Raw genomic sequence first — 13,688 nt, forward strand, 5'->3', positions numbered from 1 at the left:
TGTTCCAGAAGTGACGGACTGAGTGAGACACTGCTAGATTTATCCACACAGAGTTCTTAGCAAAAGCAGGGTTTAGAAAGTTTGGCTTAACACCCAATGTTTCTCTTTCGTATTCCAACAATTTAGAAATACTGGAATGCAACTGTAGGTGGGAAAAGCATTGAGAGATCAGAGATGATCAAATCCCTACTCAGAGCAAGAGAACAAGAAAGCTCAACCTAAGATTCAACAGATGAAGTAATCTGTCCCCATAACTCAACTGAAGCAGACTGTGCCAAGCTTCTTAAAGGCGTATCTGGTCTTCAAGACGTTGCTACATCATTGTGACTTGTCATCACATCATATAGAGTTAGGAGCATTTTAGAAATAAGTGCTTGCAAAAGGAGTTCTCATTAAGGAATAAACAACACTTATTTGTAACTCCTGAGAAAACACATTCAAGCAGACAAAAATATTTTCCCTCCAGACAGCTATTAAAGAAAGCTACAGGCAGATCAAGTGCTGCTCCTAACCTCAAAGAGACTAATCTCATTATAGAGTTGGGCTTAACATAACCAACTTGAAGTGTGACCAGTACTGAAAGATCAGATTGGGTTGAAAAACATCATGAAGATGCGCAGTAAGACACAGAGCCAGGCATAAGCTTTTCATAAATTCGTGATTCCTGACCATCCCTCCACACATTCGTGTGTGCCACTCAGAAAAAGAAGCAAGGCACAGCGGAGCTTTACGTGACTGGCCATGACGGAATACACACGACTCAGTGAGCCTCCCCAATGGATTATTCTAAGACAGACAGGAATGAATCTTTCAAAAAATTACCTCTTTGCCTACAAGTTGATCCTCTTTTGCCAACAGGACCATCATATACAGCAAACAGACAATCATGTTGTGAGTCTGAGGATGAGGGTTGGGATTCCAGGCATCAGAGAGGACACTGACCCAGTTTATTTCACATAAAACATAACCCAAGAATAAGAAGCAACTCTTGGGGCTGCCTCTTTCAATCTGAGGAGGAGAAAAGACAGGCACATAAAACAATGTGAGATATTAATGCTTTCATAATTTTCAGTTCTTTAGCCGACTATTAATCCACAGCAGCATTTTAGGTTGGGAGAGGAGTTAGATGCCACTTCTCCATCATTTCACCGCCCACCGTAAGAGCTGCACATGTATTTTTCTAAGCCTCTCAACCAACCAGTACAGAACGCCAAGCTGCTGCAAACCAGGAAGAAATATTCTATTTCAAACTTTCAGCTGCATGATAGCATCCATTTCGCTGCACTCTAAGTGAAACTAAGAAACTCTGAGTCTGTTTAGAACCACATGAAGAACTCATCCCAAACAGATAAGCAGTAAATGCTGGAGCGTTTCCACACCTGTCTGCAGCTTTACATTGTCTCAGACAACTTGGAAGTGAGAATAACGTATAAATGGTAAAATACGTTAACTTTAACTAAATACATATTAAATACAGATGTAAATGAGACATTCAGATAGAGCAATGACAGATTACAAGGCCTGCCAGCTTTACAGGTCCCCACAGCTTCGTCTAAGACTCAGTCGCACTCCTCCACAGAACCAATCACAAAATGAGCAGCTGTGAATGCTACAATCAAACTTTAAAAGCTGACTTGCTAAAATAACTGTCTTATTTTCAAGGGCAACACTGATTATGAACTTAATCGAACAGATGCTGTGTACTCACTTTAAAGAACTCCTCCATAAGCATCTGGTCTGGATGCATTTCCTTCCACGGAAGCCTTCTGAACTCAGTATGGAAAGTATAGAGAATAAACTCTGGCATTTTGGGGGCTGTGCAGCATTCACAGTAATGCATTAGATGCAACCAGAGAGCCCCATGGTGGCTTGGCAACAGCTTATCTAGATTCAAAGAAAATAGCTGAATTAACCACGGGAAAAATTCAGGGAAGGCCTGATCACAGAAAGAAGTTCAATTTTGAAGACGAAAAACCATAAATACACATTAAACTAAAATACATTTGTCAAAAAAAGGGCACACTGAACTTTTAGACTTTTTTCCTTCAAATTAACAGCTGGGGAAAATTATGATTTCATGCTCTTCCTCCATCTTCTGAAAGGGCTGATGGACAATAATGTGAAGTTATTGTAGATACAAGTATGTTCTATATACGTAGAGCTTCACTGTTTTTATGTTAGGTTGTTTTGGTTTTTTTTAAAAAGATCTTACGTATCTCAAATTTCATAAAACACAAAAAAGTTATTTTTAATTATTTATTTTTACCAGGTAAGTTTGAATCTACTTTATCCCTGAAAGCTGTCAAGGTTTTGTGAAATTATTTTTTTCCATTCCTTTGTCTAACTACACAGTAGGCACAATAAGCCTAAATAGGAGCATAAAAATGATTGGTCCTGGAGGTTAAACTAACCCCAAGACTAGCTGTTGAGATACACATGCTAGTCATCATGACATGATACTGCCTATGTTGTATGAGAACACCACACAGACCTGGAATGAAGTCACACGCTTCGAGACAGCTCATTTCTTTTCACTTTCCTTCACGCTAACTTTGTCACCTGACAGACAGGCATTTATCAGCCGTGTTATCTACTCTTGCTAAAGAAAAGGATTGTCTTTTAATGATGAAACAAAGAAACACTGCTGGCACCACTGCAGTGATCATCTTGGCTAAAAGTTCAGAATATCCCCTTACATCCCACATTCAATCAAAAATCTTTTTTGGCCTGACAGAACATAAGGTGCCAGTACATCAAAACAGCGTGGACTTCACCCACCTTTAAAGCTCTCATGTAAAAGCTTGATGCAATCTGTGAACCGACGGACCACAGTGGATGCTGCAGGAGTGTCACTCTCTAGCCAGGGGTAGCAGGGCTGGTTGCTTAGAAGAAGCGAAGCCAACACAAATTTCAGTGTTGAGTTAGCCAACCATAAACAGAGCATAACCGCTTAGGAGATTTACATATTCTAAAGCACAGTCAATCAATACAGCCGGCATCATCAGCCCTTTCGCTGAAACTCCACTCTTTAGGACTGCCCGCTTCTTCCTCAGAAGAGGTACATGTGTTAATGTCACACCGAAAAACCACGATACCACTGAGTAAGAGGCATTGCTTGGTGTTTCACAATTTGGTCATTAAAGACCAAAATGCAGGAATTTCTGAATGACAGCACATACCCCCTGCAGTCAACCTTCTAATTAAGTGCTGAAGATGGGCCCAACTCAGAGCACGTTTGGTTTTGGAAGAAAGCAAAAATTTAAAAGGATGGTATTATGAGTAACTCTCCAAGTGAAGAGAGAGGTAGACAAGACAGTCGATCATCACAGGACTGACCTAGCTTGAAGTTTCTTTACATAAGACTGGCATTTGAGGCTGTATTTGTTTGGCTTTTTTGTTTTGTTTTCAACTTAGGCATTACAGATACAATGGAAGCTAAAAGAATGAATCCAAAATTCAAGCACCAGGGTTTTCAGAACTGATTGCAATCCCTGTTTTTCTCATAAACAAGTTCTGGTCAGGAAGCAGAGATATTTCTTGCACCTAAAAGCCTTATACAATCCAAGCTTTGGAAAATTTGACTTAGGTTGTGAATTAGTTCCATAATTATTAAGGATATGACACAAATAACAGCTCTTTAATGGAAGGTCACAATACAGTCATGAATTAGGAAAAATCAGATAACAACAAAAGCCATTCTTAAAACCCTTACTTAAGCAAAAATCCATTTAATTTGGAAGCACAATATATACCTTGTATCTTCCTTATCCAAGACCAGTATCCACGGTTTAAAGAGTCCAGCAATGACTGAATACAAGGACTGCAATGCTGTAAGAAACCAAAAACAAAGAAGTTGCTTTTTGTCCTTCAGATCAGCCACAGTGAACATACTACTCTTTCACAAACTTGAATACCACGTCCTTTGCTTATTCTAACATTTAATCAGTTCCTCCTGGTCAAATAAAAATTTAAAATACAATAATCTTATTAGTAACTCTGGTTAACAGTATGGTTGTTTTAACAACAGTCATAAGAATTTTGCATTGCTCCTTTGTTTTATTAGTATCACTTTAATACCTCTGAGACTGGGGGGACAACGATGATTCACACTTTATACCTGCGCACATTAAAAGGTGTTTTCGCGATTTTCCCCAAATGCAAATCACAACATGATTAAATTAAGCAGTCCCTCATTCCCAAACCTCTGCTCAGTGCAAAAGACTATTTTTCTTCGAAGAAAGGATATCTTCATAAAATATTTGTAAAGCAAGCTCAAATATAAACAAGCTTCCTCTAACAAGCGTATAGGTAAAGCATAAAGTCCCACAGGGCCGTGAAGTAGCATCAACATTTCCCATCTGTATTTTGATGTTCTCAACATTGTATAAATGAAGAGTAAGGAGATTTTACTGGATATTCAAATGTTCTTTAACAGAGAAAATTAAAGAATCTGACTGCCTGTTATTAACTAATTTGTTTTTAAGACATGTTACCTGCTAGAATTCTGTTACTGCCAACAGGCTCTTGCGCTAAATTGGCAACTTCAGTGTCAATAAGTCGTTTAATAAGATACTCCAAAAACTTGTTCACTTCAGCCACATAAGGACTCCATTTTGAAAACAGGCCAAAAGTCCTGAAGTCCATTGAAGCCAGTCGGAGTTTGCAGAAAGATATGGAAAGCCATTCTATTGTCTCTGTAACCTGTAAAAAGAAAGCAACTATTAATCAGCTACTGCAAGACTGCACAGCACTGTTATTTGTCACTGGTGGGCACCTGTTTCAGCTGGAAAACATAACAGATCAACCACAGATGCACCCACCTGTTCAGCAGAGAGGAGAATTTTTGCAGCATCCTGTAATACAGGACTTTCAGTAGAATCACCTTTCTTGAAGCTTCCCTGTTCAGTCACTGGTGAACCACATCCCAAAGCTTTAAGCGATGCCTTCCAGCAGTCAGGGCTTAGGAGCTGCTCTGATGAGCCTTAGGAGAAAGGGAAGGGAACGCGTTTATGAAAAGCAGGATTACAGTCCCTTTCTCAAAATGAGTTGGAGAAGGCTGAATTAGAGCTCCATACTACATACAAAAATTAGGTAAGGCATGGGTTTGAAAGCCGCAAGTTTAAGGATGAGAGATAGCTCTAATTCTCAGATATAAGTAATTTAACATTCCTTTTTGGCATCTATATACTCTCTTCTTAAGAGACCTTCCCAAGCACTTTGCACATCCATGGCTACAACACATAATAATAGATAGTTGCTGCCTCAGCACATACGCTTTGGCAGAAAGGAAGCAATTTTGTTCTCGTTTTAGAAGCACAGCAAATTATAGGCAGCATCTAATGTCAACAAGGACATTTTCAACAGATTTCAGTATCAGTCCCAGGTCTCCATATTTCCAGTTCTCAGTCTGATGTCAAGGGGTGCTCAAGAACAAGGAGGCTGAGGCATAATTGTAATTAGTAAGTGCTTCCATTACACAAACCTCTCCTTCATTCTTCCCCTGTGATACGGGCTGAAAATCTGTTGTAACTGATTGCATGTACTTTGATCTGCAGAAGAGTGTTTCTGGTAGAGCTAAAATACGTCTAATAAAAACATACCACATACTATGCACATAAAGGTGCCTGCAGAAACTTAAAAAGTTAAGACCATTCCATGTTTGTTGCTATTTAACTGCACTGCATGTAGTTCATATTTTTGAGCCAGATGAGTTCTGTAGGAAGGGCTTAGTATGCATCAATTCAGATACTCACTTTGCACAAACAATCTTAGGAAATCACTATAGTGATCAGGGAACTGATACTGGAGAAGGTTAGTCCAATGCTTGCAGAAGATATTAAATGGCATCAAAATATCTTCTTCAGGTTCAAGGCCACATGCATTGAGAGCCAAGTGAATAGACTCCAGAAGCTTGGTACGTTCAGACAGAGGTGGCTTAGCAACGCTTAACCATTGCGTAAGGTCAAACTAGAACAGAGGACAGGAAGCATTTGTAACTAGAAGCTTTAATAGCCACAACACCTTTAGGAGAAGGGAGAGGGGGAAAAAAAATCCTGAAGGTTTTACGAATTTGCACCTCATTAGCTATAACTCAAAACCAAGGTAACTTTCTCAAAAGCTTATGATTTAGCATATCACAGAAGTCACTGAATTTATGGAACAACTCTTGGCAGACGTTCTCAGATTCATAAAGATGTGTATGATTTCTCACACTTCAGTCCCACTGCCAAACACATATTTAGAAGCATTAGAATGGGCTAGTCTCCACAGTCCATAAATTTTCAGGTGGAGGCACAAAGCTTTTGTAGCCTCTAGGTCACCTGTTCAGACCTGAGTGAGCAGGGACAGTGCTACTCATTGCCACTAAGGACGAGCTGGAGTCATGCCCAAAATCAGGCTGTCTGCTATTCACAGCCATGAACCCTGCCTCTGTGTAACTGACGAAGGCAATCAGAGCCTCAGTACAGGTAGGTAGTATCACACAGCCCTGGGACAAGAGATGTGCACATCACTTGCTCTTACCTAACTCTGTTTCAAGGTAGGCAGGAAGGACATGGCTGCCAAACAGAGATGGAAGACTCAGACACTTCCAAATTTTTGTGTTTTTTTTTATTTAAGATACATGGGATTCAGTGGCTATTTTGATGAATGTCTCTGTAGAGATATCAGGCAGAAGCTACCATTATAAGCTGTCTCCTGCTTTACTTTCAAGAGTAATCAATACTGATACTCTCTGGGCTAATTGCTTTTGCCTCTAAACCCTCCTGAGCTTAATTACAACACACACCATTCAGGACAAGCATAGAGATCTACAGAATGGGTCATTTGCACCTCTTTCTTCCTTAGCCTAAGGTAAGAGTCATTAGGGGAAGAACACCAACAAAAGCAACCCACAAACCAGAGGCAGTATTCACCAGTACTTTACCTTTGTCAGCAGCATAAAGACAACATCGCTGTTATCTTCACTCAGAAAGGACACGACTTTTTCGTATAAATCCACAAATTCATTTGGGGATGCAACAGGAGTGAAGTAAGGAGAAAGGAGAGTACAGAGCCTCCGATTCTGCAGGACCGTCTGGAGGAGGCGTTTGCACTCTGACTTGGTCCCACTGATGAACACCTGAGGAAATTGGGAATGATGAGGAAAATGGCCGAGTATGAGTCTATTGGAAAACACAACTCTTTAGAGATTTTTTTTTTGTTGAGACAAGCAAAATTTTGTTCTCAAAAACAGACTGTACGAGAACGTCAGCTAAATGCTGCTGTTCCACAAGATACAACATAAAATAAACACGTTCCCCTAGCACACTTAAGAACAGCACTTGTGACCACGCGTGTTGTCTAAAAATACCTAGAAATACAATTTTTCTGATGGGACAGCAAAAGAAAACAAATCTGGATTTCAGCAGTCCTGCATGATATTAAAAATTTGAACAGAGCTACAGCTATGAAGAGCTTTTCAGCACTGCAGCTATTAGACACAGTTTGATTCCACGTGCAGCTGTACTCTAAGAGATGAAAATAAATACCTGGATACGAAGCAGAGGATAATGGTTTTTCTCAGTGCACACACACAACGCGTTCCACACAGGAAACACTACCATCAATGACAAGCACTTAATGTTCTCTACCAACAAAATTCTGGCTAACTGTACACAAAGAATACTGCAGGGTTGTAGAAGAGGTGTCTAAATACCAAGGCTGACAAGATACACATTGGCTAGAAATAGATCAGTTACAGCAAAATACAAGCCAAAACACTCTTTTACAGACTGGAAGTACCCAAACTTTAGTGACCTGCCCAAAAATCCAGCCTACCATACCATTTAACTAACACAGTGAGCATTTATTAGCACCAAGAAGGCATCTCAGAACCATGGTTTTCATTTTGCTTATATGCATCTCTCCTAAACATTGTGTATATTATACAATTAGTTGAAAGTAAAATGGGATAGAATCTTAGAAGTTAATTTTAAGGCTTCTAAATGTTTCAGATCCCCAGTACCAGCAGGCAATTGGAATAAGCATCATCACAGAATCATAAACTGGTTTGGGTTGGAAGGGACTTCAAAGCTTATCTAGCTCAACCCCTCTACCACACGGGCAGGGACATCTTCCACTAGACCAGGTTGCTCAAAGCCCCATCACACCACCTCGAACACTTCCAGGGATGGTGCATCCTCAGCCTCTCTGGGCAACCTGGCCCAGCGTCTCACCACCCTCACAGTGAAGAGTTTCTTCCTTGCATCCAATCAAAACCTATCCTCTTTCAACAGGGCATCCAAAACTCATCGCATAAACTCACCTGGCCTAGAATCTCAATGCAGGACGTGAAGAACTGCCGTGTGGGAGGACTGCGTTGAGTTTCATCACACACATATTCCACTAACATAAAAAACAAACTAATTCCGACTTTCTTAATTGCCGGCATAGGCTGCACCTTGTAGATATTTATTAAGGCCCTGAAAGAAAAAAAGATTGAATTTATGTATGAAAAATGATTTGTGACAAAAAAAGAAAGGTTTCTTGGCAATATAAACAGTCTTGAGATGGGTATTTCTGACTTACATGACTATCAAGCATGGGCTCACAGAATCACAGCACGGCTAAGGTTTGAAGGGACCTCAAGAGGACATCCGAACCAAACCCTTCTGCTCAAGCAGGGCCACCTACAGCTAGTTGCCTAAGACTATGTCAGGTGGCTATTTAATATGTCCTAGGATGAAAACTCCACAGCCTCTCTGCACAACCTGTGTCACCCTTCACGGTAAAAAAGGGTTTCCTGATGTTCAGAGGGAACCTCCTGTGCCTCAGTTTGTGCCTGCTGTCTCTTGTCCTGTCACTGGGCCCTCTGAAAAAGGGCCTGGTTCCATGGTCTTTTCAACCCCCCTCCCCACCACTTCAGGTATTTCTATACATTGATGAGAACCCCCCGAGCCTTTCCTTATCCAGGCTGAACTGTCCCAGACTTAGCTCCAGTAATCTTGCTGCCTGAAAGGGATTCCTCCAAACCACAGAAAGTCTCCATAATCAGAAAGCGACTGTTTCTCCCTCAAATCATGTGTTCATCAAGTTCTTAGGCCATGTAAACCTCATTATACTGCAAGAAAATTTACTTCATTTACCCGACAATAGAAGAATTAAAACAGAATAATTTTTTCTTGTGTATTGCCCAGTAAATAATTTATTGAGCTCAACCCTCCCATCTTCACTGAATCTGCATCAAAACACCTGAAGAACATCCAATTCCACAGATTTAAAAACCAAGAATTAGCTCATACACAGGATTTTTCAGATTAGTGATCAAGAATGAATGTGTAGAAATACTATCCAAATATTTTTACAACTACACTAAAAGAATCCCACCAAAAATCTAGAAGATTGAGAACAATAGCATTGCAAAATTGGACCCCTGGGATGAACACTAAAAGGTCTTCAAGAGAAAGAGGGCCTTAGACTAATCCATTTATTCACCTACCCTCAAAAATGCAGTATTTTATAGTCCTCTTCCACTGTACAATTTTGTTTCACATACTGAAAAGCTACTTCAGATCATAACTCTCTATTAAAGAACTATGTCCTGCACTATAACAGGGTAAAAGCAACAGACATAGATATTAAAAACCTTAGCCTATGGCTTAGACTGCTGTGGCACAAGTTTGCCACTTCCTAAAGTATAGTACGGCATCTCTGTCATCACTCGGTGTGCTTTCTCAGGGTTAGAAAGGCCATTATAACACACAGTACAACAACAAACTGAAGTAGAAAACAATGGTGTGTGCCCTGTTGAGGCTCAACGACCTCCTGATAATAGAGAGTTATTCCTTCAGAGGTTTGCATCACAAACATACAGGTCTTGGAATTCCACTGATCCAAGGTGATAAGCATTACCAAAACCACACGAACAGGTTCCACATTAACTCTAACATGCAGAGAAAGAAATATAAAACACCACTACCTAAAATAGCATCTGAACAACCTACGTTATAAAATTTTCCACGTGTACAGCTGCTTCGACAACACCCAGAGAAGGTGGCTTCATAGCTTCTGCCTGCAGTTGTCTCACTTCTTTACGCAAAACATGAAGCTGCTGGCTCACTGCTTCATTTTTATGTTTCCCTTCAAACTAAATGACAAAGAGACACATATTCAATTCAGAATAATGTTTTTTGCTAAAACTCTTCAATGTTGCACCTAGAAAATGAAGCAGACAGAGCTCAGTAAAAGAACTCTGGTAATGGATGGTTTTCCCACGAGAGCTGTGATCAGATTTAATATAGTGTGCCCAAGCACACATCCTTAATCACGCTCCTATTTAATTACCACACACTAATAAAATTCATGTCTTTTACGTAAGACTTTTAATCCACAGGGAATGAAACTTAATTAGAGAGGATCAAGAAATTCATACAACAAGCAACATGGGAATATTTCTATAAACATTTTCATGCTTCTGCTTCTATCAGTGAGCATATTGCCACATCAGGAAACAATTTGGAACAGGTGCTGCGAGCAACACTATATAGCAACTTATTCTTCATCTGTTGATCTGCATCTCCTCCTGAGCATTACATATTAGCTATTTCAGGTAACTACTATGTGTGTACAAATTTATTTGGTCTCCTGCTACCATTCTTGCAGCCATTTTGCTTTCACTAGCCATGTCCAACAGTCCCAAAACAGAAGTGGCTCCATGTCTCTAACCTGGATGGTTAGAAGAGCTGCTCCCTGACAGCCTTTATTTGAAGTTCCCCGGCACTCCAAATGGAGGGTGATCTGCTCTTCCCGATTGACATACAGCTTAGGCACTGTGTCCAATATTTCACTGTTAAGAGCAACATGCTGAGATTCCCAGAAAGCTGCAGTTCTGAAAGGCATTTATTAATAAAAAGTTACCAAAATCTTCACTGAAAACAGTAATAAGATTTTATAAGCAAGAGATAAGACTTCAATTAAATGCACCGTATAAAGACTTGTGGCAGTCTCCTGGAAAAAAAAGGTTATTAAATTGAGTTAAAATTTCAAAGTAATATGTTTAAAAGAACAAAACTACTCAAGTCTGCACAGCTTCTTTTTAATTATTCTATACTACAACCTGGAAGGAAGTTAAATAGATCACTCTGTAAGAAATGCCATTTCCCACCAGACATAAACCAGCTGGACTGTGGGATGGTTCAGTCAACAAAAGAAAGCCCACCTAAAATTGCTGCTGGAATTTTTCAGACACACCCTCTCTTGGGCTTAGCAAGTTTTGTTTTGGTTTATAACATTGTTATTAAACAACGACACTGGCCAAGAACAGCTACAGATTCACCAGCCGTGTTTGAAAATACTTCATCTGGATTATCTTGGTAGGAATGTTAAAAACAGAAAAGTCTTTCACTCACAAAGCTAACAGTCCCAGGAATCTCTCTTGGAGGCTCCACTGCTTCATAGTGCAGGTCTACATTAGCACAAAAGGATTAATTGATTTATTGTCAAAATACCCAGGCTAAAGGGAAGCTTTATTTGAGAAGTACACCAAATGAGAAAAGAAACTGTAGAAATTAGGTGTCAGCTGATGTTGTCGCAGTCATTAGATAAGACTTATCTTAGTTAAAGGAGCAGAACAACAACATGATAGCTAAGAAGAAAGAAAAAAAATGGGACAAGAAGCAAAATTCAAGTGCTGACAGTCTTGTGCCAACACCACAAATGAGACTGCTGTAAAGGGCACCTGCAGACACTGCTAGACACACTAGCAAGGCAGAAGGAAAACATGTCTTACTTGGCATGTCGCTGCAAGACGTTCAGGTCCACACGCATGAGCTGAATTGCTTCTTTCTGACTTACTAGACTGGCAGAGGAAATGACTGGCACAGGAGCTTTCATCATCTGGAGCGGAAGAGGAGGCTTGGGAGTATCAAACTTCTTCAAATTATTCATTATCCTCTCTTTGGCTAGAAATGAAAGCAGAAGGAAGTTTTGTCAATACAAAAAGTTTAGGAGAAACTGACTAAAAACATTACGACTTTTCCATGAAACATTTTTTGCAGCAGACAAATATTTCTCAGGATTCCTTCCTTTTAAAAAGATTTTAAAATCACTTAACTCATCTACCTATTTTTCTTGACCAAGTTTATTTCACACAGCTAATTTTCATGACCAGCTTCATTACAGAAACATTAGGATCCAAGGCCTCACTGCTTTCATCATCTCCCCCAGCCACTCCGACCTTCTACCCTCCCAGATTCCCTCTTGGCACCTCATTTATTCTCCTCATCTGACAGAGGCTTCCAGACCCAATCTAAGCCAAATTAATCTTCCTTTCTCTACAGCTCATCCTCAGCCCTAGTGTCATCAGCTCCAAGTCCTCCCCCAAAGCACAGCCTCTCTTCAGGTCAGCTCTCTCCTGCTGATCCCCATTCAGCTCCTTCACCCAAACAGTGCCAAAGGCACCTATGAAACTACTCCTGTTTCCTTCTATTTCTTCCCTCCCCATTTTTTAATCAGCCCCTTTCAAAAAATCCAATCTCATCATATCCTTAATATACTTACCACGACTATTATACCCTTCTGTGCTAGAACACCACTTTCACCATGTCAAAATTCCACGGAAAGGAATAGGAAACAACAACGACAACCTTCATGTTTTCATTTACAGTGGGTTTTGCCTTTGTATCTAAACTTTGCAAAAATTCAGCCTCTCTGGAGCCTGCTCTGTGCAGAGGGATCTGGGAGGAGCTCACCTGTGAATCTCCAGGCAAAACTTCACACGCTTTTCTGTGATGTGGCAAACTTTAGGCCAAAACCACTGATCTTAGCCTCTTGCACGAGTGTCTTAGAACCCCATGAAAACTCCACGCATGGGCATGTAGTAATAGAACAGAGGGGTTAACAACTTTAAACTGAATGAGGGTAGATTTAGATTAGATCTAAGGAAGCAATTCTTCACTGTGAGGGTTGCCCAGAGAGGCTGTGGATGCCCCATCCCTGGGATTGTTCAAGGCCATGTTGCACAGGCCTCTAAGCAACCTGATCTAGTGGAAGGTGTCCCTGTCCATGGCAGGGGGGCTGGAATTAGATGGGATTTTTTAAAGGTCCCTTCCAACCCAAACCATTTTATAATTCTATGAAAATACTGCACCCATAGAAAACAAACTGTATTAACATCTTCACTCACAGACGTCGTGATGATCCTAAAGAAACCAGGACTTCAACATGATAGTACTTCCTTCTGGACCCATTTAATTAACAATATTCTTATTTCTTACCTGATAAAGGGTTGGTGAAATCTGTTTGCCCTGCAGAAATACAGGTTGTATGTGATTCAAATTGAGCCTGCAGCCAAAGGTTTAGAGCTTCCTGAAACTCATGGTGTATGAGTTCAACATTGACATACTCCATCCACAAATCCTGAAGCACAAAAGAATTAAATTATCATTCCCATTTTGGTCAGTACTATATACTGCACATCCATCCCAGTTGCTGGGTAACTAAGATCAGTACATAAAAGTAGAGCCTGAAGTTTTACATTATAGGAAAATTATTACTAGGGCGAAAAAAAAAATCTATCCTGAAGAAAAGAGCTGCAGATTGTTTATGACATATATACAGAGGAGCCACTGAAAAGCATGACACAGAAGAAATCTGACAAGCATACATGGTATGATTTCTAAAAAGTAGGAAGGAAAGAATACTAATTATTA

At 40.1% G+C, this 13,688-nt stretch overlaps 1 protein-coding gene across 1 annotated transcript in view; it reads right to left on the reverse strand.

Annotated features, from left to right (window-relative positions):
- The window catches only part of EPG5 (ectopic P-granules autophagy protein 5 homolog (C. elegans)), a gene marked incomplete at its 5' end in the record, with an annotated part of 52,805 nt that overhangs the window by 9,193 nt on the left and 29,924 nt on the right, over positions 1–13,688 (reverse strand). Inside the window, 13 exons of the mRNA XM_010140225.1 lie at positions 823–1,008; positions 1,709–1,884; positions 2,779–2,882; positions 3,753–3,828; positions 4,494–4,701; positions 4,821–4,981; positions 5,754–5,967; positions 6,926–7,120; positions 8,306–8,462; positions 9,984–10,126; positions 10,705–10,867; positions 11,768–11,939; positions 13,254–13,395. Coding sequence (XP_010138527.1) covers positions 823–1,008; positions 1,709–1,884; positions 2,779–2,882; positions 3,753–3,828; positions 4,494–4,701; positions 4,821–4,981; positions 5,754–5,967; positions 6,926–7,120; positions 8,306–8,462; positions 9,984–10,126; positions 10,705–10,867; positions 11,768–11,939; positions 13,254–13,395 — 2,097 coding nt within the window. The remainder of the gene's footprint in view (positions 1–822; positions 1,009–1,708; positions 1,885–2,778; positions 2,883–3,752; positions 3,829–4,493; positions 4,702–4,820; positions 4,982–5,753; positions 5,968–6,925; positions 7,121–8,305; positions 8,463–9,983; positions 10,127–10,704; positions 10,868–11,767; positions 11,940–13,253; positions 13,396–13,688) is intronic.

Source organism: Buceros rhinoceros, unplaced genomic scaffold (genome assembly GCF_000710305.1).
Source record: "Buceros rhinoceros silvestris isolate BGI_N320 unplaced genomic scaffold, ASM71030v1 scaffold15157, whole genome shotgun sequence".
Lineage (NCBI taxonomy): Eukaryota > Metazoa > Chordata > Aves > Bucerotiformes > Bucerotidae > Buceros > Buceros rhinoceros.